At 49.6% G+C, this 23,200-nt stretch overlaps 1 protein-coding gene across 5 annotated transcripts in view; it reads left to right on the plus strand.

Annotated features, from left to right (window-relative positions):
- Positions 1-1,601: 1,601 nt before the first annotated feature.
- Positions 1,602-23,200, plus strand: part of TMC7 (transmembrane channel like 7) — a 54,685-nt gene continuing 33,086 nt past the window's right edge. For 3 of the 5 annotated variants that reach the window (XR_014840635.1, XR_014840636.1, XM_021086539.2), the window contains exons 1-3: positions 1,602-1,754; positions 18,665-18,905; positions 20,741-20,889. Coding sequence is in view for 2 of the 5 variants with exons in the window: in XM_021086539.2 (XP_020942198.1) it covers positions 1,688-1,754; positions 18,665-18,905; positions 20,741-20,889 (457 nt within the window). In the remaining 3 variants the exon portion in view is untranslated. Of the gene's footprint in view, positions 1,755-13,597; positions 13,810-18,664; positions 18,906-20,740; positions 20,890-23,200 lie in introns of all 5 variants that reach the window. The other 2 variants (XR_014840637.1, XM_085017418.1) reach the window with 1 other exon arrangement.

Below are 23,200 nucleotides of genomic sequence, written 5' to 3' on the forward strand. Positions count from 1 at the left end.
CCCCTAGCCTGGGAACTTCTACAAGCGGTGGGTGCAGCCCTGAAAACAAAATAAATAAATAAACAAATAATTTTCTGACTTGGAATAGTTTTAGAGTTACAGAAAATTGTTGAGAATAGCACAGAGAATTTCCATACACTCAAACTCAGTTTCTCTGATTATTACTCTCTTACCCCATCAGTGATAGATGAGCCATGCCTACACATTATTATTAAAGTCCATACTTTAATTTTTTCCAATTTAAGTCAATTTTTATTTTATATTGGAGTATTAAAGTCCATATTTTATTCAGATTTGCTTAGATGTTACTTTTCCTGTTCCACATCCCATCCTAGCAGCCACCTTACACTTGAGTGGTCATGGATCCTTAGGCTCCTCTTGGTTGTGACAGTTTCTGACTTTCCTTTTTTATTTTTTTTAAGGCTGCACCTGCAGTATATGGAAGTTCCCAGGCTAGGGGGCGAATTGGAGCCACAGCAACATGGGATCTGAGCCACATCTGCGATCTGCTCACAGCAACACCGGATCCTTAACCCACTGAGTGAGGCCAGGGATCAAACCTGCACCCTCACAGATACTAGGCAGGTTTGTAACCACTGAGACACAACGAGAACCCCTGACTTTCCTCGTTTTTAACGACCTAACAGTTTTGTGGAGCTTATCAGGTATCCTGCAGAATGTCTCTCAGTTGGGGTTTGTCGGATGTTTCCATGATGAGGCTGAAATTATGGGTCTGGGGGAGAAAGACCCCACAGGTAAAATATCATTTCTATCACATCATATCAAGGATGCATATCATCAATATGACATCACTGATGATTCTGACTTTGTGATCATCTGTCTGGGAAAGTGTTTGTCAGGGATTATTCAGTTAAATACTTGCCCCGCCCTCCCTTTCCACACTGTCGTCTTTGGAAGGAAGTCACTGTATGTAGTCTACACTTAAAGAGGGCGGAGTTAGGTTCCACTTCCTTGAAGTGTCTAGAAATTATTTGGAATTCTTCTGCATAGTAGACTTAGCTACACTTTGTTTAATTTGGCAGTTACTTGTATTATATACAAATGTATATACAATTTCTTCAGTATTTATTTGGCAATTCCTTTGAATTCTATCTTTTAAACGTGGATAGAGGCAGAGATGTGGATATGGTGCAAAATTTTAAAAATATATATTATAGAAAAATCCTCCCTCCTACCTCTCTCCCCCAGCCTCCTAGCTCTCCACTCGAGAGACATCTTCTGTATTTACAAACAAGTACGGTCCCTTTCTTTTTTTTCTTCCCTTTTTGTACTCAAATGGTAACTTACTCGATACACTTGTTTGGAGTCTTTGATTATTTTTATTACACTTTTTAAAAACTGGAAGGTCGCCCCTCAGCGCGGCCGCTGGATGGAGCCGTCCGGGGTCTCTCAGGCTCTCCAGCCGCTCCTCCCATCCCGGGTGGGCGACGCGCCGGAACCGCACCTTCCCGCCGCCCCCGGCTGTCACCTCGCCTCCCAGCTCCGGGCCCCTCGGGTGGTCCAGCGCGGGGCGGGCGTGGGAAGGGCAGCCCGGCGCCCCGCCCCCGCCCCCGCCTCTGTGACGTCAGCGCCGGAACCTGGAATCCCGGCTCCCGAAGCGAAGGCGGGGAGGTGGCGGCGGCTGGAGCTGGTCTCCCGCGGCCTCTCGGCGGCGCTGGGCACAACCATGAGCGAATCCAGCGCTAGTGGGCTCCCACCCGGCAGACCCAGCAGGCAGCCCTTCATCCACCAAGGTAGGGCGGCGGGGACTGGGTTCCCCAACTTGAGGGGGGACAGCGGGTCTTTCTTATTGGTGCTCTCCCTCCCTCCAGCCCATCCTCACCCAGGTCAGAGAGCGCATGCTCTAACCCCCGGCGCGCTTGAATGGGAGTCGCGACCGTGGTGAGTTCGCCGTCCCAATTCTGGTGGAGGGATCCCGGCGTCTTCGTAAACGCGTCCCATACGTGAAACGAAAGGCTGTGAGATCCTTGCCAGCCCGAACATTGTGATACGCGGTGCTTGCCTCCCAGCCATCTCAGGCTTTATGATGAGACGCACTTAGAAGTGAATTCTGCCTCGGCTGTTTTCTTGCTGTGTGAGCTTTGCTAAGTGGCTTGCTCTCTCTGAACCTCAGATACCTCAGCAGTAAAATGAGAAGAGGATGTAGGTGGGGTTAGTTGGGAGAGGAATGTGTGAAGTACCTAACCTAGGGTACAGCTCTGTGAATTTTTACGTAAATGGGTACAACCGCGACCCAGCCAAGTCAGAAAAGTTGCCAGTCCCCAGGCAGGCTTCTTTGCAGCATTTGTATCTTTTATTTGCCCTTCACAAAACACAAGACACCACTGTGGGTTTTATGTGCAGTGTTTTTTGTTTGTTTGTTTGTTTGTTTTTCTGTTTCAATTTGAGAATAGAGATTTTGCTACCTGGATTTACAGTACAACTTGAGTGTAGTTAGATATGGGCATTGGGCCCTTCGGATTGGATTGATCGCAGCATTTAGAAGAAGCAGAAAAGGAAAAGACACTCAAACTCTGGCAACTTGTTCAGAAATCAGAGAAAGAAGTTAGACCGGGTTTGATGCTAATTCGTTTCTGATGTATAATCAACAGTGCTGGCATCAGTTCAGTTTCAGCCTTTCAGTAATAGCTATTCAAGTATTTTCGAGTTGATATTTATTTATCTTCCTCTTGTATTATCACAACTCGTCACCTTTAGGGCACCAATCTTGGTTTCCCATACAGAGGGCATGAGATTCGTCTTTCTTGGTTCTTTGCTGGGTGTTTAAGGGCACTTTTCTTATGAGTATTATAAGCATCTTCCTATGAGTATTATAACTAACCCCTCTAATTAAAAGGTCTCCCCCTGCCCTTGGACAGATGATATTTTGTGACCTTGTACCCGCTGGCATGAGAGGGAGACTCAGAAGGGACTGTTCATATCTTTGTAGCACTTTGCAAACCATGATATACTGTTGGGCATCATGGGAGGAAGGTTGGAGCAAGCGAGGAGACAGGGCATCTGGTTTACAGAAATGGGAAATGTGTATCCTTGTGAATGATAAAACAGATCACAATGCTTGCCTTCTTTTATTTTTTTGTCTTCTATTTTTTTTTGTGTCTTTTTAGGGCTGCACCCAGGGCATATGGAGGTTCCCAGGCTAGGAATCACATCGGAGCTGTAGCCCCCTGCCTATTGCCATAGCCACAGCAGTGCCAGATCTGAGCTTCGTCTGTTACCTACACCACAGCTCACGGCAACACCGGATCCTTAACCCACTGAGCGAGGCCAGGGATTGAACCCGCAACCTCATGGTTCCTAGTCGGATTCGTTTCCACTGTGCCACCATGGGAACGCCTGCTTGCCTTCTTAATGGAAACTTTGCGGTGGTTTCCCACTGCTCTGAGAATAAACTCCAGGCTTTTCTATGGTGGCCAACAAGCCCTACAAAGACTCCAGTGACTCCTCCTGCCCTCATCACTGCCTTACCTTAACCCATCCTGCTCCTGATACACTGACTACCTTCCCATTCCTCCAACATAGCAAGGTTATTTCTGCCTCGGGGCCTTTGCACCTGCTATTCTCTGCCTGGAGTACTTTTCTCTTTGATGCTCATAGGGCAGCCTCCATTTCTCCTCCTGTCAGGTGTCTGCTCAAATGTCCCTTCAGAGAGACAGACAACCCTGGAGAAGTTTGGAGAAGTGCCCTCTTATCTCTACCCCTGACCAGTTACCTGGCTTATTTCTTCAAAGCATTTAGCACCATCTAAAGTCATCTGGGGAGTTCCTGTTGTGACTCAGTGGGTTGAGAACCCCATGTAGTGTCTGTGAGGATGCGGGTTCACTGGCCTTGCTCAGTGGGGTAAGGATCTGATGATGTTGCTGCAAGCTGCGGCATAGGTCGCAGACGTGGCTCAGATCCAGCATTGCTATGGCTGTGGTGTAGGCCTGGAGCCGCAGCTCCAGTTCAGCTCCTAACCTGGGAACTTCCTTATGCTGCAGGTGCGGCCATAAAAAGAAAAAAGAAAGTCATCTGGTTTGATTATTTCCTGGCTTATTAACCATCTCTTCTTCTAGAATGTGGATGCCATGAAAAGCAGGAGCTTTGTCTTATTCCCCTGGAGCCTAGAACAGTATCTGGCACATGGTGGGTGCTAAGTATGTGTTGAATGAATGGATGAATGAACGAATGAATGGAATGTACCCACAACCACTCTGGGCAGCTATAGTGTAGCCGTTGGGAGTCTTGACTCTGGATTCCCAGATGCAAATCCTCTTTTTCCCATTTACTGGATTTGTCGTTGGGGAAGGCACTAAATGGAGATAATGATTGCGCCTACTTCAGGAGGTCCTTCTAAGAATTATGAATTTATGTAAATAACTTAGTAATGAGTAACTTATTGCTAATAAGGGAGTTATGTAGATAATTTAGTAGCTTATATTAGTTATCTAATGTCCTGTAACACATTATCCCTTAATTTAGAGGCTTAGAACAGTAACGGTCACTTATCTCACAGTTTCTGTGGTTCAGGAATATAGGAGTGACTGATCCAAGCTTTTTTGGATCAGAGTCTCTTATGAAATTGCAATCATGTGTCAGCCAGCCATGCAGTCATCCGGAGGCTTGCCTGGGGCTGGAGGGGCCCTTCCAAGATGACTTGCTCACATGAATGGCAGTGTTGACACTGGCTTTCGACAGGAGGCCCCATTTCCTCTCCACGTGGACCTCCCAGAGGGCTGCTTGAGTGTCCTCGAGACATGGTGGCTGGCGTCTCCCAGAGCAGATGTTCCAAGAGAGAGCAAGGCAGAAACGCATCTCTTGTGGGCTGGTCTTAGAAATCACCCTGGGAGCTCCCATGGTGCCTCCATGGTAATGGGCCTGACTGGTATTAACGAGGATGCAGGTTCGATCCCTGGCCTTGTTCAGTAGGTTGAAGATCCTGCATGGCTGTGAGCTGTGTGCAGTGTAGGTTGCAGACGCAGCTCGGATCTGGTGTGGCTGTGGCTGTGGCCAGCAGCTACAGCTCCAGTTCAACACCTAGCCTGCGCACTTCCATATGCTGCAGGTGCAGCTGTAAAAAGACCCCCCCCCCAAAAAAAAAAGACAAAAAAAGAAAAAAAGAAATCGCCCACGAGTCAGCCCTGTTCGGCATGGAAGGGACTTGTGTAAAGGCACGAATGTCAGGATGTTGGGAGGAGAGGATTGGCTGCCATGGGTCCATGTAACTGGTCCGTGTTAACTGCTGCCATGGATGCCTCTGCTCCCCTCCTGGACGTTAAGCTCCAGCAGGGCCGGGGCGGGGCTTGTTTTGCGTCCCCGTGCTTACTTAGTCCAGGGCTTGGTGCCTAGCAGGCTTTCCAGTTAATGGTATGAAAGGATACCCTTCATGATTTGGTCTCCGTCTCAGCTCCCAGTCCCCCCCCCCCCTGCCTGATGGTCTCCATGTTACTTCTTGAGCCTGAGAAGCTCCTGCTGTTCCCTCAACCAGGGGGCCAGTGCCTTACTTCCTTTTAAGGCATAGGCCCTGTCTTTCAGTCTTGTGTCGCTTCCTCCTGGAAGCCTCCCTGACTACCTCCCTCCCACAGACTGGACTGTGTCCCTTCTTAGTGTCCACACAACCCTTTGGCCTCACCTGTCAAAGTCTCCCTTGAACTGTATGCTCGCCTCTCTTGAGTTGTATCTCTCTCTCTCTTTTTTTTTCTTTTTTTCTTTTTATGGCCGCACTTGCGGCATATGGAATTTCTGAGGCTAGGGGTCGAAGTGTGTCTACGCCGCAGCCCTAGCCATGCCGGCTCCTTAGCCCACTGAGTGAGGCCAGGGATCGAACCCGCAACCTCATGGAGACTATGTCGGGTTCTTAACCCACCGAGGCACAATGGGAATGCCTACATCATTTTTAAGAGCAAGGATTTTGGAATTAAACAGACCCAGATTCAGACACTGACTTGGCCTCTTATAAACTGGGTGGCCTTAAGCAAGTCACGGCCTTTTCTGAGCCTCAGCATGAAAGCTGGCCCCTGCCCACCTCTCCACCTCGACCCCTGCTGCCTCCCTTCCCCTAGATTCCAGCTGCCCGCCAATGCCCCCAGCGCTTCCCTCCGCAGGTGTTCACAGCTGCTGTTCCCTCTGCCCTTCCCCCTGCCCTTCCTGTGGCCAGGTCTTCACACCTCAGCTGTCAGCTTGAAAGTCACCTCCTCCAAGAGACAAAGAGCCCCCCCTCCCATCTCACATGACCCCCAGGAGACATTTTGCCCACTCCCAGGGCTTCATTGCCCTTCAGCCCCATGGTACCTGGTGTGTCCCGTGTTTGTTGGATAGAATGACTCTCATGGCTTTTCGCCTTTGCCATGTACATATGGGCTCCCAGGCTGTCATACCAGTCCGTTGCATGCTCACTGCACACTTAGGTATGCTGTCGGTGTATGTACTGGAACTGCACGCTTATTCCAGTCTGGAGCCCTTCAGCCAGACTGCGTGCACTGAGGTTTGTTTTTTGGGGTTTTGTTTTGTTTTGTTTTGTTTTGTTTTGTTTTGTTTTGTTTTGTTTTTGTCTTTTTGCCTTTTCTAAGGCCGCTCCCATGGCATATGGAGGTTCCCAGGCTAGGGGTCCAGTCGGAGCTGTAGCTGCCAGCCTACACCACAGCCACAGCAATGCAGGATCTGAGCCACATCTGTGACCTACACCATAGCTCACAGCAATGCCGGATCCTTAACCCACTGAGCGAGGCCAGGGATCGAACCCACAACCTCATGGTTCCTAGTCCGATTCGTTAACTACTGAGCCTTGACAGGAACTCCCTGACTATTTTTTTGTTTGAGGTATAATTCATATAACAAAAATCAACCAATTTTGAAGTGTAGCTTCAGCAGCATTTAGTCCATTCACAAAATGGTCCAGCCATCATCTTTCTCGAGGTCCAGAATATTTTCATGGAACCTAAAGCAAAGGAAACCCTATGTCCATGAAATGGTCCCAGCCTGTTCCCCTCCCCAAAACCCCTGGCTACCACGAAACTGCTTTCTGTTTCTATGGATTTACCGATTCTGAATGTTTCAAAGACATGGACTCATACAACAGGTGACCTTTGGGGATGGGCCTCTTTCACGGAGCATAACATAATGCTTTTCAAGTTTCAGTCATGTAGCGTGTACTTAACTCCTTTGTGTGGCTGAACAATATCCCATTGTATGGATACTTAGTTTATCCATTCATTCGTGGATGGACATTTGGGTTTCCACCTTTTGGCCATTAGGAAAAATGATGCTGTGAACATTCATGTGTGAGTTTCTTTTTTTGTTGTTGTTGTTGATGTCTTTGTAACTATAGCTCTTTTATTCCTTTTTTTTTTTTAAATACATTTTTTGGAGTATAGTTGACTTAGAAAGTTGTGTTAGTTTCAGGTGTACAGCAAAGTAAATCAGTCATTCATACACATACACTTTTTTTTTTTTTTTTTTTTTTTTGTCTTTTTGCCTTTTCTAGGGCCGCTCCCACGGCATATAGAGGTTCCCAGGCTAGGGGTCTAATCGGAGCTGTAGCCACTGGCCTACACCGCAGCCACAGCAACACAGGATCTGAGCCGCGTCTGCGACCCACACCACAGCTCACGGCAATGCTGGATCCTTAACCCACTGAGCAAGGCCAAGGATCAAACCTGCAACCTCATGGTTCCTTGTCAGATTTGTTAACCACTGCACCACAACGGGAACTCCACATATACCTTTTTTAAAATTTTGTTTTATTTTAGTTTTTTGCAGTGTGTCTTTGTGTGTGTCTTTTTAGGTCTGCACCCGAGGCATATATGGAAGTTCCCAGGCTAGGGGTCCAGTAGGAGCTGCATGTGCCGGCCTATGCCACAGCCACAGCAATGTGGGATCCGAGCCGTGACCTACACCACAGCTCACAACAACGCCCTGGCCTTGCTCAGTGGGATCCTTAACCCACTGAGCAAGGCCAGGGATCCAACCCATATCCTCATGGATACTAGTCAGGTTCATTACTGATGAGCCATGACAAGAGCTCCACAGTGTCTTTTTATTTATTTATTTTAATTAAAAAAATATATATATAGTTGATTTACAAAGTTGTGTCACACATATCCATTCTTTTTCGGGTTCTTTTCCCAAAAAAATAAAAATAACTGTTGTGTTATAGGTTATTACACAATATTGAGTAGGTTTCCCTGTGCTGTATATACAGCAGGTCCTAGCTACCTAGCTGTTTTACTAAGTGTGTATATGCCAATCCCAGACCCTCTCCTGCCCTGCATTTCCCCTTTGGTAACCATGAAATTCATGTACAAGTTTTCGTTGGAACATGTTTGCAATTTCCTTTGGTTATCTGCCTGCTAGTGGACTTGCTGGATCATGTGCTAATTCTCTGTTTAATTTTTTGCGGAACTGCCACACCCAGGGACTCTTGCCCCTTTTGTGCGGCGTGACTATGACCATAACTCCACTGTTCAGAGGGGGACCTGCGTGACTTAACCAAGGTGGCCGGATGGCCTTACATGGTGGCTGGCTGGGCAGCATTGACACCTGCGCGGTGGCTGCAGAGCCACTGGCCCAGCCTCTCTCCTCCTCAGTGGGCGCCGCTCCTGGGAGGGGACCTGCCTGGACAACGCTGATGTGACTATTTGGATTGACGCCCCCCCTCCCGCTGCAGGGTGGGCCTTGGTCTGTTCCCAGCAGTGAGCACGTGGGAGGATAAAGGGGGAAAACGAAAGAGCCCCTCTAGCTCCTCTGGTGAGGGGCCTCTGCAACTTTGGTTTGCGTTTTAAGATAAATGAAGAGAGCCTCATGGAGCCTGCCTGGTCCAGGTGCAAACCACACCTTGGCCGGTTATCAGCTTTGTGACCTTGAGCAAGTCCTGTGACCTCTCTGAGCCTCCGTGTTCATATCTGTGAAATGTGAAGACTCATAGACCCCCCCCCTGCTGGGGGCACCGAGGGCATTGAATGAGATAAGCGTGTCTAGAATCTAGCACCACGTGGGCAGATGCTGTGCACTTGAATGGCAGCTGCTGGTATTACTATTACTATTATTATTATTATTATTGCCTTCTCTAGCTCTGCTGTTTTAAGGTTTGATGACTGCATGTGCTGTGTGTCCATACTTCCTAAAGTTATGCTGTTAGATACTTAAGTGGTTAAATATACCTATCCTGTGGGCTATTTTAGTCCCGTCCGTGGATTGTAAGAAACGTGCAGACCAGTAACCATTGGACCTGCAGTGTGTTTGTTTGTTTGTTTAATTTCAACCTTACCTGCTAAATCCATTCATCCAGATTACTCCTCAGAGGTGCCCTTCTGCAGGTCTGGACACAGGCTGCCATGGTTCTCTGGTGAACCAGCCATCTGAGCCAAGTTCTGTCTTTTCCTCTCTGTCTGGGAAAGGCTGAGCTCTGCCCAGCAACTCGGGCCCAGATTAGGCCCAAAGGCCCAGAGGCCCTCAGTGGCTTTTTTTGGTTTGTTTTTTTCAGGAAGCGAAGAATTGAAGAGATAAAAGGGGGAAATGACTTTCCAGTGGGTGTAAACTTTGTCGGCGTCTGGCTGCTTTTTCAAGGAGCATTGTTGGGCTGTGGGACCACCCAGCCCTTCTGCGGGGTGGGGGGCTCCCTCCCACCCTCGCCAGGGGGAGGCGGGGAACTGACCCTGAGCCAAAAGCAGGCACCAGGCCTGGGGCCTCGTGGTGAAAGAGGCTGGCCCGGGATGTGCAGTCGAAGCTTCTAGTCCGGCAGCGGGGAGAGACACTAGCAGGTGGAGGAAAAGAGCTAATACGGCCTCCGTGTTCACGTCTGGGAAATGTGAGGAATCGCAGACCCCCTCTGCTGGGGCCACCGAGGGCATTGAATGAGATAAGTGTGTCTAGAATCTAGCACCGCGTGGGCAGGTGCTGTGCCCTTGAAAGGTAGCTGAGGTGCTGAGCCACAGGGGGAACTCCTGCCATCTCCTATTTTTATAAAGTTTTATTTATAATCGTGCATATTCATTTATGGATGGTGGCTGCTCTCCTACAGCAATGCCGGTTGAGTAGTTGTGACAAAGATCTTTGTGGGAAAAATATGTTGTTTCTGGCTCTTTACAGAAAAGGTTGCCCTCTTTTCTCACCTGCACTAGCCATCTAATCCTTTGGGCGGCTGTGCGAGGTGGGGACGGCTACCCCCCTTTTACAGGTGGAACAACTGAGGCACAGAATGGTCAAGGAACTCGCCAGGTCACACAGGTCAAGGAACTGCCAGCGGAGCTGGGGTTAGAATCCAGGGAGCGGACTTTGGAGCCAGTGCTTTTAACCACCGTGTCTTATCAGCTCCTTAGACAGACTCACAGTAATGGCTCCAGTACAGTCCACCGGATGCTCTACTGGCTTGAAAACTAGGAGACCTGGGTTCTGGGCCCAGCACGGCTCTGATCACCCAGTGAATCACTGTCCCTAAAGACTGTTTGCTCATCTGGTCATAAAGCTTTGGGCTCATCATTCCCCAAGCCCCACCCAGGTGCCAGGTGGTGACTCACGCAGGTCTCCCCAGCCCTGCAGTTCTGAAGTCTGGCAGATGGGGGATGCTCCCCAGCCCCTTGTTCCTCCCCTGCCTCCCCCACCCCCCCCCCCGCCCCGTGGTCCAGTACTGTAGCCACTAGCCAGAGACATCTGATCAAGTTAAAAATTCCCTTTTCCTCGGTCTCAGCAGCCACACGTTGGTTACCCAATCGCCACACCACACAATAGCCAGTGGTCACATGAAGCAGTGCAATTATAGAACGTTTCCATCATTGCAGGAGACTGCACCCTGACGTGTGATGTCCTGCCGTGGCATGTGGCCATGCCAATCTGTGTAGCTCAAGGACAGAAATAGGCACATGGCTGGCAAGAGAGAGCCTGTTAAACCTGCGTCCGACTGTATCATTTCTCTGCTCAGAACTCCCCTTGGTTCCCACCTTACCCACGTACGGTGACACCATGGCCCACAGCCCTGTGTGGCATGGCCTATTTCTCCTACCCCCTTGCTTTCCTCCCTGCTGACTCTCCTTCAGCCACACTGGCCTCCTTTTTGTTCCTCGAAGTGGCTGGGCGTGATCCTGCCTCGGGGCCTTTGCACTGGCTCTTCTCTATCTTCTATTGGATGCTCTTCCTCCAGAAAACCAGGTGGCTTTTTCCCTCCCTCCAGGCTTTGCTCAAACACACCCCCGCTTTATTTGTCACCATACATTTATCACCATTTGAAATATGTCCTTCGGAGTTCCCATCGTGGCTCAGCAGTTAACAAATCTGACTAGCATCCATGAGGATGCAGGTTCAATCCCTGGCCTTGCTCAGTGGGTTAAGGATCCGGCATTGCCCTGAGCTGTGCTGTAGGTCGCAGACATGGCTCGGATCCTGTGTTGCTGTGGCTGTGATGTAGGTGGGCAGTTGTAGCTCCCATTCTATCCCAGCTATAGCAACACCAGATCTGAGCTACATCTGCAACCTACACCGCAGTGGGTGGCAACGCCAGATCCTTTACCCACTGAACGAGGCCAGGGATCGAACCTGCATCCTCACAGACACTATATCAGGTTCGTAACCTGCTGAGCCACGACAGGAACTCCACACACCCATTTCTAAGAGGTCTGGTTTGTATAAATTCCCCGAAATAGGAAGGATGTAATATGCAGTCAACACTGCAATATTTTTTGCCAGCTTTTTCAATCGTGAAAAAAAAAAAAAACCCATCAGATTTCCTGTTGCGACTCAGCGGAAACAAATCTGACTAGTATCCATGAGGATGCACGTTTGATCCCTGGCCTCGCTCAGTGGGTTAAGGATCCGGCGTTGCTGTGAGCTGTGGTGTAGGCTGGCCGCTGCAGCTCTGATTCGATCCCTGGCCTGGGAACTTCCATGTGCTGCAGGTGCGGCCCTAAAAAAGACCAAAAAAAATCTCTAAAGAGTATTAAATGTTTGACTTCCTTGTATCTTTTTTTCATTTTTTGGTGCCCTTTGCTGGTGCTGAACACGTGCTTTGGTCTGCCTGGTGGGTGATCCAGTGTTGCCTCTATCTCCAGCCACAAGGGCAGTTTCTCACAATTCATTCATACCTGCATTCATTCACCTGGGTTTTTCTTTTCTTTTCTTTTTTCCTTTTTATGGCTGCGCCTGCGGCATGTGGATGTTCCCTGGCTAGGGGTTGAATCAGAGCTGCAGCTGCCAGCCTATACCCCAGCCACAGCCTCACCAGATCCGAGCCGCATCTGTGACCTTCAGGGCAGTGGCAACACCGGATCCTTAACCCACCGAGCGAGGGATGGAGTTGAACCCACATCCTCACAGAGATGATGTCGGGTTCTTGACCCGCTGAGCCGCCAGGGGAACTTAGGTTTTTCTGAAGCATCCACCACATGTCAGGCTCTGTGCTAGGACTTGGGGACTCAGCGGTCCCTTTTGTCATGGGGGAGGGAAGGGGTCAGACCCTATGCTGGGAAACACGAAGGGTAGAGGGTGGGATGAGACAGCGATGCAGCGGTGGGCACTCAGGAGACCCATGCTGGTTGAAGGACAGAGGGGAAGTTTGTTGAGGCAGGAATTAGTTACAGACCTTCATCCTCTCCAGAGCCCCTGCCCCCAACCCAACCCAGAGTCCCCCACAGAGAGGGGAGGGGCTCCATGCACGTTATGCGGCAGAACTGCTTCCCACAGCAGCCAGCCAGTTGTCTGGAGCAGGTGACCCAGAAGGTCCCTTCTTACCCAGAGTTTCCATGATGCTGTGAGTGAGAAGAAAAACCCTGAAGGGAAGCCAGCACCAAATACGGTCAGGCTGGGCTCTTGGCTCTGGCCTCGAACGAGGCTGGGAGTGGTTTTAGTGCCATTTAGATCACGGTTGGCCTGGACTCACATTCTGGGAGTGTTTGTGCCCATTGGTGGGATTTGGTGTCCTGTGGAAAGAGCTGCCAAGAAAATTGGGACCTGGAGTTCCCGTTGTGGCTCAGTGGGTTCAGAACCTGACATAGTCTCCATGAGGATGTGGGTTCAATCCCAGGCCTCACTTGGTGGAGTAAGAATCTGGTGTTGCTGCAAGCTGCGGCATAGGTTGCAGAGGCAGCTCTGATCTGATGTGGCTGTGACTGTGGCCCAGGCCCCAGCTTCAGCTCCAATGTGACCCCTAGCCTGGGAACTTCCAAATGCCTCAGGTGTGGCTATAAAAAAAAGAAAAAGAAAATTGGGACCTCAGGGTGCTCTTCAGGTATGCCTGCCTCTGCTTGTTCATTCATTCATTCAATCATTCTTCAGATGGAGGGCTTTCTGTGAACAAGACACTGCTCTGAGCCTTGGAGAGACTACCTTTGTCCTTAACTTGGCAGAGTACCAGACACCAGAAAAAGGAGTCGTGTCTGCTCTGCCCCCACGTCTCCTGGAGCTACCCAGCCAACCTCCCACCTAACTCCCTTCCCACTTGCTCAAGTCCGGCTCTCATGGCCAAGAGATTCTAGGCATTTCTAGATGGAGACACCCAGTATCTGAGCCATGCTCCTCCCTCCATGCCAGTGGTCATCCGGCAGCCCGCACCCCCCAAGGCTTAGGTGACCAACTGCAGAGAACATCTGACAGTGCATTCCTATCCTCTCAGGATGAGAAGACCAAGTCCTGGAGAGGGGACGCGGCCTGCCTTTCTAAGAAGTGGTAGAACCGGGAGGCTGTCTTGACCTCAAAGCCTTGGGCAAGCTGCCATCACTCCGGGCCCCAGGTTCCCCGTTGAAAAGCGAGGGCAGCGAAGCCTTCCGTGCAAGTGGGCGTGAGAAATCGGTGATGTCACAATTTGGAAAGTGTGTGGTCCTACAGGTAAACCGTCAGAGGTGGATCAGCTATGAAAATAATGATGCCTGCATTCAAAGCTATGGTGGTGATTTTTTTTTTTTTTTTTTTTTTTGGTCTTTTTAGGCCTGCGCCTGTGGCCTATGGAAGTTCGCAGGCTAGGGGTCGAATTGAAGCTGTAGCCGCTGGCCTGCACCACAGCCACAGCAATGCGGGATCCGAGCCACATCTGCGACCTACACGGTAGCTGATGCCAGGTCCCCAACCCACTGAGTGGGGCCAGGGATCAAACCTGCATCCTCATGGATACTAGTTGGGACAGCTGGGACTCTTGATTTTTTTTACATTTGAAGATGGAGAGAACGTCCTAGGGCTGTCTGAGAAGGAGAAAGCGCTCCTCTCCAATGATGGCCCTTTTGAAAACAGAGTTCTCTACCAGGGCCGGTTGTTAGGAAGTTTGAATGGGACCCATCCTTCCTGGGGCTTGGAGGCAGGAAAAATCAAATAATTATTTGTACGGCATTTTAGTGTTTACGAAGCACTTTCAAATCCGTGGCCCACTGACTGGTCTCCTTGTGAAGACTGCAGCTTTGGTACTTGACTCACCTATGATAGGTTCCTGGTTCTAACACTTCGTAGCTGTGCCAATGGGCAAGGCACCAACCTCCCCAAGCCTCAGTTTCTCCATCTGTAAAATAGGATAATTCTGTCCAAAGAGGAGTTCAGAGGAGTTCCCAATGTAGCTCAGCAGTAACAGAGCCGACTAGTCTCCATGAGGATGCAGCTTCGATCTCTGACCCCGCTCCGTGGGTTAAGGATCTGGCATTGCCATGAGCTGCAGGGTAGGTCGCACACGTGGCTTGGATCCCGCGTTGCTGCGGCTGTGGTGTAGACCAGCAGCTGTAGCTCCAGTTCAGCCCCTAGCCTGGGAACTTCCTTATGCCACAGGTGCATCCCTAAAGAGCAAAACTGAATAAATAAATAAATAAAAGAAAAAATAAAAGAAGTTCAGAGCATTGGGTGGGCTGATGCCTCTTGTATACTCGGAATAGCCTGGCTCAAGTGCCTAATGGTTCCCAGCCAGTGTTCTTTATGTTGGTAAATCCATGCTCATAATTAGACGGATGAGGTCATGCTATTATAAATGCCACCTCCTCCTCCCCCCTCCCCACCCCGCTCCCCGCCGCCGGCCCCCAGGTCCTGAGATGAGAAACATGTGACTCAGAGATGGTCATTGTCTCTCCTGGGCTGGCCTGGCTAGTGGGTGACAAGCCAGCCCTGCTCCAGCCCTCGGTCCCTGACCCCACAGCTGCCGAATATTTATAGGTTGGTGCTGCTGCGTGTTCAAAGGCCTTTGTTCCAGTTAATAACAGCTCTTTGTTGCTGTCCAGAGAGGAGCGGCCTCCAGCCTCGGACCCTCTAGCCTTCAGCCCTCCCCTCGCCCCACCCCCCATGTTTGCTTAGGGAGCCACGTGTGTCCTAACCTCAGGGTGCGTTGGGCCGGGAATGAAAGGTTGAATGGGAATTGCAGGCTTGCACTTGGCGATTGGCAGGGCTCCAGACGCGTGTCTGTGTGTCATCAGCGGTAGGACAGCTGTTCGCTGTGTGTGGACATGCCCATTGGAGAGGCAAGGATTACAGAGCTGCTCTGTTGGACTCCAGATCAAGGCCTTGGCTCTTTCCCTCCTTTTTTTTTTTTGCTTTTTTAGGGCTGCATCTGCAGCATATGGAGATTCCCAGGCTAGGGTTCAGATTGGAGCTGTAGCTGCCAGCCCACACCACAGGCACAGCAGCATGGGATCTGAGCCACATCTGTGACCTACACCACAGCTCACGGCAATGACAGATCCTTAACCCACTGAGCGAGGCCAGGAATTGAACCCACGTCCTCATGGAGACTAGTCAGATTCGTTACTTCTGCACCGCAATGGGAACCCCCCTAGCGCGTCTTCATTAAATTTGAGGACATTTATGGAGCTCACTGAGTGCCAGGTCCTGTGTTTGTTGTTTCTACCTGCATGATCGCCCTTGTGGTGGTGCCCGTCCTTAGCCTTGCAGCCTACAGAGTGATCCTTTGCAATGCGGTCTGATGAGATATGCTTTGGCTGTCTATCTGCTACATCCAGGGGTCAGAGCACAGCCCACAGAGTCTGGACCAGCCATCTCTCTGGCCTCTGCTTTTCTATTCTTCCTGTTCCAACTCCCTGTTGGCGCTTAACAGCGGGCTGCAAACATGATGGCTTTCACTATTTGATGGTTTCTGCTGATGCTGTGCCTCAGGAAACCAGCCGGCTATGGCCGAGACAGTTTGCTTAGCTGCGGGTCATGCCTCCTGGGTCTGAGCGTCCAGTGGCCTCTGAGCACCTGTGGCGGGGCCTGGCGAGGATGATCTGGAGGGCTGGGGACCAGGTCCGGTGGCTCCCTGGGGTCCTAAGCTGGGACCTTGGTTCTGGGCTGTCGGCCAGTTCCTTGGCCATTCTCGCTGGGGGCTTGGGGCCTCTTTATTTCCACGTGCCAACAACCCAGCTGAACTTCTAACCCTGTAGCCCCAGGCTCCCAAGAGTGCAAAGGGAGAAGCTTCCAGGCCCTTTTGAGGCTTGGGTCTGGAACTGGCTGAGTAGCACTTCTCTTGTGACCTTTGGCTAAAGCAAGTCACAGATCCAGCCCGGATTCAAGGGTGACACAGAGGGCTGGTGTGGCTCTTTGGGGCCACCAACAAAAGGGCCTGTGAGGCTCCTGTTTGTTCACTCTTTCCCCACCACCTAGACCTCCGTGCTCTTCTTCCAACATGCCACCCCCCGCCCTGCCTGCCTCAGGGCCTTTGCACTTGCTATTTCCCTTCCTGGGTACCGTTCCCCAAATATCCACAGGGCCCCCAGCCTTCTTCTACTTAGCCTCAGCTTCAGTGCTACCTTAATAGAGAAACCATGCCTGACCCCACCTTATCAAAAACAAGGTACCCCACCCATCACCTCTGTCCCCTTACCCCCCCCCCCTTTTAAATTGCACTTATCACCTCCTGGCATAATATTTGTTGCCTGTGTATTATCTGATCATCCCCTGCCCCCACCTTAGAATATAAGTGCCATGGGGGTAGAGGATTTACTTTTTCACCGCAATACCCCTCACTCCAGATCTGACACAGGGAAGGTATATTTGGGAAATGAATGATGTTTTTAAAAAATTTATTTCTTTTCTTTTTTGGCCTCCCGCAGCATGTGGAGTTCCTGGGCCAGGGATTCAGATCTGAGCTGCAGTTGCAACCTACGCTGCAGCTGCGGCAATGCTGGATCCTTTAACCCACTGTGCTGGGTTGGGATCAAACCTGCATCCTGTGTGCTGCAGAGATGCTGCTGATCCTGCTGCACCGTAGTGGGAATTCCACGAATGCATTTTTGAGATGAGGAAACTAAAGCTCAGAGAGGTTAAGTAACTCCCAAAGACACACAGCTAGTCATCGACAGAGCCAAGATTCAAAGCCAAGCAATTTGTCGTCTCACATTAGGCTGTAGACACTCTGCTGTCTGTAGGGATCATTGCTTAGCCTTGTAATAACCTCTTCCCTCCTTCCTCCTTCTTCTGTGAACTTCCCAAACTAAAAGCGGATCAGGTGTAAAACCCATCTTGAAGGTGGCCCTCTTTCCTCCCCTTCGACAGAAAGCTCTCCCTCCTTGGACCACTGCACAAGGCACAGCAGAACGTGGCCTCCAGCTGTGGCCTGATGTAGCAGAGCGAACAGAGGTTCTTCTGGGTGGGCCTGACTCTGTTTCCAGCGCCCTCGCTCGCAGGCTCTCTAAGCGCGGGCAAGTTAGAAATGTCCTCCACGCGTTCATCCATCTAATATGTATTTATCGAACTACGCTGAGCCAAGGATGCTGCTGGGTCCCTGGGAGGCTGAAGCAGTCATCACAGTCCCAGGGACAGACCTACACACGCTGTCACACAAAGACATATAAGGTTATAAGTTGGGATAAGTGCTGTGAAGGGCTTACTGTGTAGGGGAAAATGTGTAACAAGGCCCCTGCAGTGGTGCAGTAATAGTGCAGTGATGTAGGGACCTTTTCCCTGAGGAAGTGACATTTGAGTAGGAGCTACAAGGATAAAGAGGTGGGACGGGTTCATTCCAGGCAGAGGGAACAGCCTATGCAAAGGCTCTGAGGAGGAGGGCACATGGGTGCATTTTATTATAAGAAGGATCCCCCACAAATGGAAGTTGGAGGGTAGAGAGACAAGGAGTTGGACCATGCAGGGCGAGGGGTTGGGGAAGCCATCAATGACTTTATTTTCTCATCTGTAAAATGGGCATGATCACAGTACCTACCTCAAGATTTGTGAGCATCTGTCGTCCCTGGGGTGATGGCTGGCTGTAGGCTGGCCTGGGATGATCTCAGCTGGAGCTGTTATTCCTGCTCCATCTGCTCTCATCCTCCAGCAGGTTAGCGGAGGCTCGTTCACAAGGCAGCAGCTGGGGTCCAGAGAGCAGCAGAAGCTGGCAGAGCTCCCAAGGCTCGGCTTAGAGCTGGTACAGCATCACTTCTGTTGTATTGTGTTGGTCCAAGCAGATCAAAGCCCAGCCCAGATCGCATGACTGCATATGAAGCTCTGCCTCCCTGGCCTGGGAACTTCCACATTCTGTGGGTGTGCCCCACCTCCCCCAAAAAAACATATTTGCAAACACATCTGATAAAAGCAAACCCAGATTTCATTGTCCTGAGCAGCATGCTGGTACATAATTAAATCACAGATGCTTTTGTCAGCGGCCCGGGCTCCTGACTGCGAGGTTTAGTTAGAGTCTCTGAGGTCCAGGTTTCCTGTGTAAGTTTTGTTTTTTGGCCCCAGATTCACTGGGGTAAATGAGGAGTTTTCTTCTTTTTTTTCGCAGAGAACCTCTCTTTGGACTCCAGTTGCTTTTCTCCGCCTGTGACTTTCCTTCAAGAATTGCCCAGCTACCGGTCCATTGCTCGGAAGAGGACAACTGTCCTGTCCCGGGACAAGCAGAGTGGTACTTTGCTGAAGCCCGCAGACTCTTACAGCCACCAGCTGGAGAGAGGAATCGCCGAAAACCTCAATAACCAATCCATTCGGAAGTACGCACTGAACATCTCGGAGAAGCGAAGGCTAAGGTTTGTCCAGTAATCATCCGGAAGCTGCGATGCACGGTTTCGGGCAGAGGGGATTTTTCTGCACGAAGTGCATTTCCCGAGGAGGTCACATAATGACAAGTGTATCACGGAGGATGAGCGACGCTGCTGGGACAAAAATACTCCAACGTGTAAAATCTCCATGTATTAGGAGGTTCTTTCTTTTTTCAACATTTTATTTATTTATTTTTCCTTTTTCGGCCGCACCCCCAGCATCAGGAAGTTCCCGGACCAGGGATTGAATCCGAGTCCCAGCTGCCAGCCTACACCATAGCTATGACAATGGGGGATCCTTAACCCAACCCAGGCCAGGCTGGGGATTGAACTGGCAACACCACAGAGACAAGCCGGATCATTAATCCATGGCGCCACAGCTGGAACCCTAGAAGTTTTTTTTTTTTGCTCACATGAACGTCCTGGGTTGAGGTCAAGGGGGACTTTGCAGTCACTCAGGGACCCAGGCTCCTTCCCTCTGTGGCTCTGCAACCCCAAAGCCTTGTTGTTTGCAGTCACTCTGTTCCCTCTCCCCTCAGCCCTTGCCCAGCCACGGGTCCACTCTCTGTCTCTGGAGATTTGTCATTCTGGACATTTCATATAAATAGAATCATATTCTCTGTGATCTTTGGTGTCTGGCTTCTTTTACTCAGCATATGTTTTCAAGGTTCATGCAAGTTGTAGCCTGTATCAGCTCTTCATTCTTTTTTTTTTTTGTTTTGTTTTGTTTTGCTTTTTAGGGCCACATTGGAGGCATATGGAAGTTCCCAGGTCCCAGACTAGTGGTTGAAATTGGAGCTACAGCTGCTGGCGTACACCACAGCCACAGCTACTTGGGATCCGAGCCCCGTCTGACCTGCACCACAGCTCACAGCTCACAGCAATACCAGATCCCGGACACACTGAACGAGGCCCGGGATCAAACCCACATCCTCATGGATACTGGTTGTATTTGTTTCCGCTGCACCACAATGGGAACTGCCTTCATTCCTTTTTATGGCGGAGTAATACTACATTGTAGGACTAGACCTTATTTTGTTGATCCATTCATTGATGGACATTTTGGTTGTTTCCACCTTTTGGCCATTGTGATTAATGCCACCGTGAACATCATGTGCAAGTTTTTGTTGGAGACCCTGTTTTCCATTCTTACAGACCATCTATCTATCTAGGAGTGGATTGGCTGGGTCATATGGCACCTTTTTGAGGAATGGCCAAACTTCTCCTAGTGGCTGTACCATTTTACCTCCCCACCAGCAGTGTATGAGGGCTCTAGATTTTCCATAGCCTCTTGGGGGAGGTGTTAATTTCATGCTGAGACTTGATGGCATAGCCATTGTCATTGTTATGCTCTTTTTTGGGGGAGGGGGGGTCAGATCTGAGCCACCGTTGCAACCCACACCGCATATGTGGCAACTCAGGATCTTACCCCTTGCTGGGCTGGGGATCAAACCCAGGTCCCAGCGCTCCAGAGACACCTCCCACCCCATTACACCACAACCAGAACTCCAGTCATGCTCTTTATTTTTATTTTTTTAATTAAAAAAAATTTTTTTTTGTCTTTTTAGGGCTGCACCTGTGGAATCTGGAAGTTCCCAGGCTAGGGGTAGAGTCGCAGCTGCAACTGCCTACCTACACCACAGCCACAGCAATGCCAGATCTGAGCCATGTCTACAACCTACACCACAGCTCATGGTAACACCCGATCCTTAACCCACTGAGCGAGAACAGGGATGGAACCTGCATCCTTATGGATACTAGTCAGGTTCTTAACCTGGTGCGCCACAGTGGAAACTCCATGCTGGTTTCTTTTTTTAATGCAGGGACATTCAGGAAACCCAAATGAAGTACTTATCTGAGTGGGACCAGTGGAAACGGTATAGCAGCAAGTCGTGGAAGCGGTTCATTGAGAAGGCTCGTGAGATGACGACCCACCTGGAGCTGTGGCGGGAGGACATACGCAGCATAGAAGGTACCCTCCTTGCCAACGTCTCCTGTGTGTGTGTCTCCATGGAGGTGTCCTGCACCTGGAGAAGAACACTTTTCACCAGCCTCCAGCTGAAATGTAGCATTTCCCTCCATCATGAATGCGAGCCTCAGACCACAGTGAGGATGAACAGAGCCTGTGTCTTTGTCCCCAGGAAGATCACAGATGTCCTCCTGTCCCTTCCAGTTGTTGTAGTCATCTGTGCTGGCCACACCTCAGAAATTAGAACAGGGGAGTTCCCGTTGTGGCGCAGTGGTTAACGAACCCGACTAGGATCCATGAGGATGCAGGTTCAATCCCTGGTCTCGCCCAGTGGGTTAAAGATCCGGTGTTGCCGAGAGCTGTGGTGTAGGTAGGTCACAGATGAGGCTCGGATCTGGCGTTGCTGTGGCTGTGGTGTCGCTGCTGGCCTACACCACAGCCACAGCTCCAATTGGACCCCTAGCCTGGGAACCTCCATATGCCAGAGGTGCAGCCCTAAAATGCAAAAAAACCCAAACAAGCAAACAAAAAACGAAATTATAACAGTGATTAGATCTGCCCCTTGATCTTTTTTTTTTTTTTTTTAATGAAAAAATTTTTAGGAGTTCCCATTGTGGCACAGCAGTAACCTGACTAATATCCATGAGGATGTGGGTTCAATCCCTGGCCTCCATCAGTGGGTTAAGGATCCGGCGTTGCCTTGAGCTCTGGTGTAGGTCACAGAAGAGGAGTGGATCCTGCGTTACTGTGGCTGTGGCATAGGCCAGCCACTATATAGCTTGGATTCAACCCCTAGCCTGGGAACTTCCAGATGCTGCAGACATGGCCCTAAAAAACAAAAAAACAAAAACAAAACCCAACTTTTCTATAGGCATGTATCGTTTGCATGGCTCAGAGCGGTTAAAATACTTGCCCAGGTGCATTGGCTAGGACAAGACAGACCCAGAATTTGAATCTGGGCAGTCAAGCTTCAGAGCCCAAGGTTTTATCCATCATGCCAAGCTTCCTTTCTTGTTAAGGGGTGGCCTCCCTGGAGACTTTCATCCAATAAAGTGGCTTGTGTGTTGGAAGGGAGTTTCTCTCTGTAGAGCCAGGGACTTGATTTTCTCTTTTGTGCCTCCATTCCTGAGATTTCTCTGCTGACTAGGTGGTTATTTGGCAAAGAGAGAAGCAAAGAGTGTGAATCTTCAGTCTCAGAATATGAGTTCTTTGCCTGCAGCAATAAGCAGACCCTACTCCTTGAGTGTTGATGTCTGTCCTTAGTAATTTAATCACTATCTGATGGAAGGTTTGTTTTCCATTTGAAAATCAATGAATGTAATCTACCATTTGAACAGAATAAAGGATAAAAATAATATGATTATCTCAACAGATGCAGAAAAGGTATTGATGCAATTCAATTTTCATTCTTTTTTTTTTTTTTTTTTTTGCCATTTCTTGGCCGCTCCCGGGGCATATGGAGGTTCCCAGGCTAGGGGTCGAATCGGAGCTGTAGCCACCAGCCTACGCCAGAGCCACAGCAATGCAGGATCCGAGCCGCGTCTGCAACCTACACCACAGCTCACAGCAACGCCGGATCCCTTAACCCACTGAGCAAGGGCAGGGATCGAACCCGCAACCTCATGGTTCCTAGTCAGATTTGTTCAGCATTGCGCCATGACGGGAACTCCTCAGTTTTCATTCTTAACAAATAAGAAATAGATGGGAACTTTCTTAATTTATGTATATAAATTCCCTGGTGGCCTGGTGGTTAAAGATTTCGTGTTGTCACTGCTATGGCTCAGGTTTGATCCCTGGCATGGGAATTTCTATGGGTCGGGCATGGCAAAAAAGAAAAAAAAGTTTTGCCGTAAACATCATACGTAAGGGTGAAATATCGAAAGCTTTTCCCCTGAGATGGAGAATGAGGAAAAGGCTGCTAATGTTCACAGGTTCTATTCAGCAGCATCCTGGAGGTCCTAGCCAATGTACAATGTTGGAAGAAAGAGGGACAGTGACCAGAAAGGAAGGAATAATGTCTTTTTTTTTTTTAGCAGATGACATGATTTGTTTGTAGAAACTAAAAAAGAAACTCTTAGAATTGACATGTGAATTTAGCAAGGAGATCTATAAATCCACTGTATTTCTATATGCCAGCAACAAACAATTAAAAAAAATGATACCGTTTGTAATAGCATCCTTATACCTAGGAATACATCTAAAGGACTCTATGTAATAATTCTGCACAGCAGTCTATAAAATACTGTTGAGAAAAGAACAAAATTATACCATGTTCATTAATCAATGCCTCGATATTGTAAAGATGTCACTTGAC

The sequence above is a fragment of the Sus scrofa genome, chromosome 3 (genome assembly GCF_054392235.1).
Source record: "Sus scrofa isolate SSC_HxYL_T2T_F1_AM1 chromosome 3, Sscrofa_HxYL_maternal_Yorkshire_Landrace_v2.0, whole genome shotgun sequence".
Classification (NCBI taxonomy): domain Eukaryota; kingdom Metazoa; phylum Chordata; class Mammalia; order Artiodactyla; family Suidae; genus Sus; species Sus scrofa.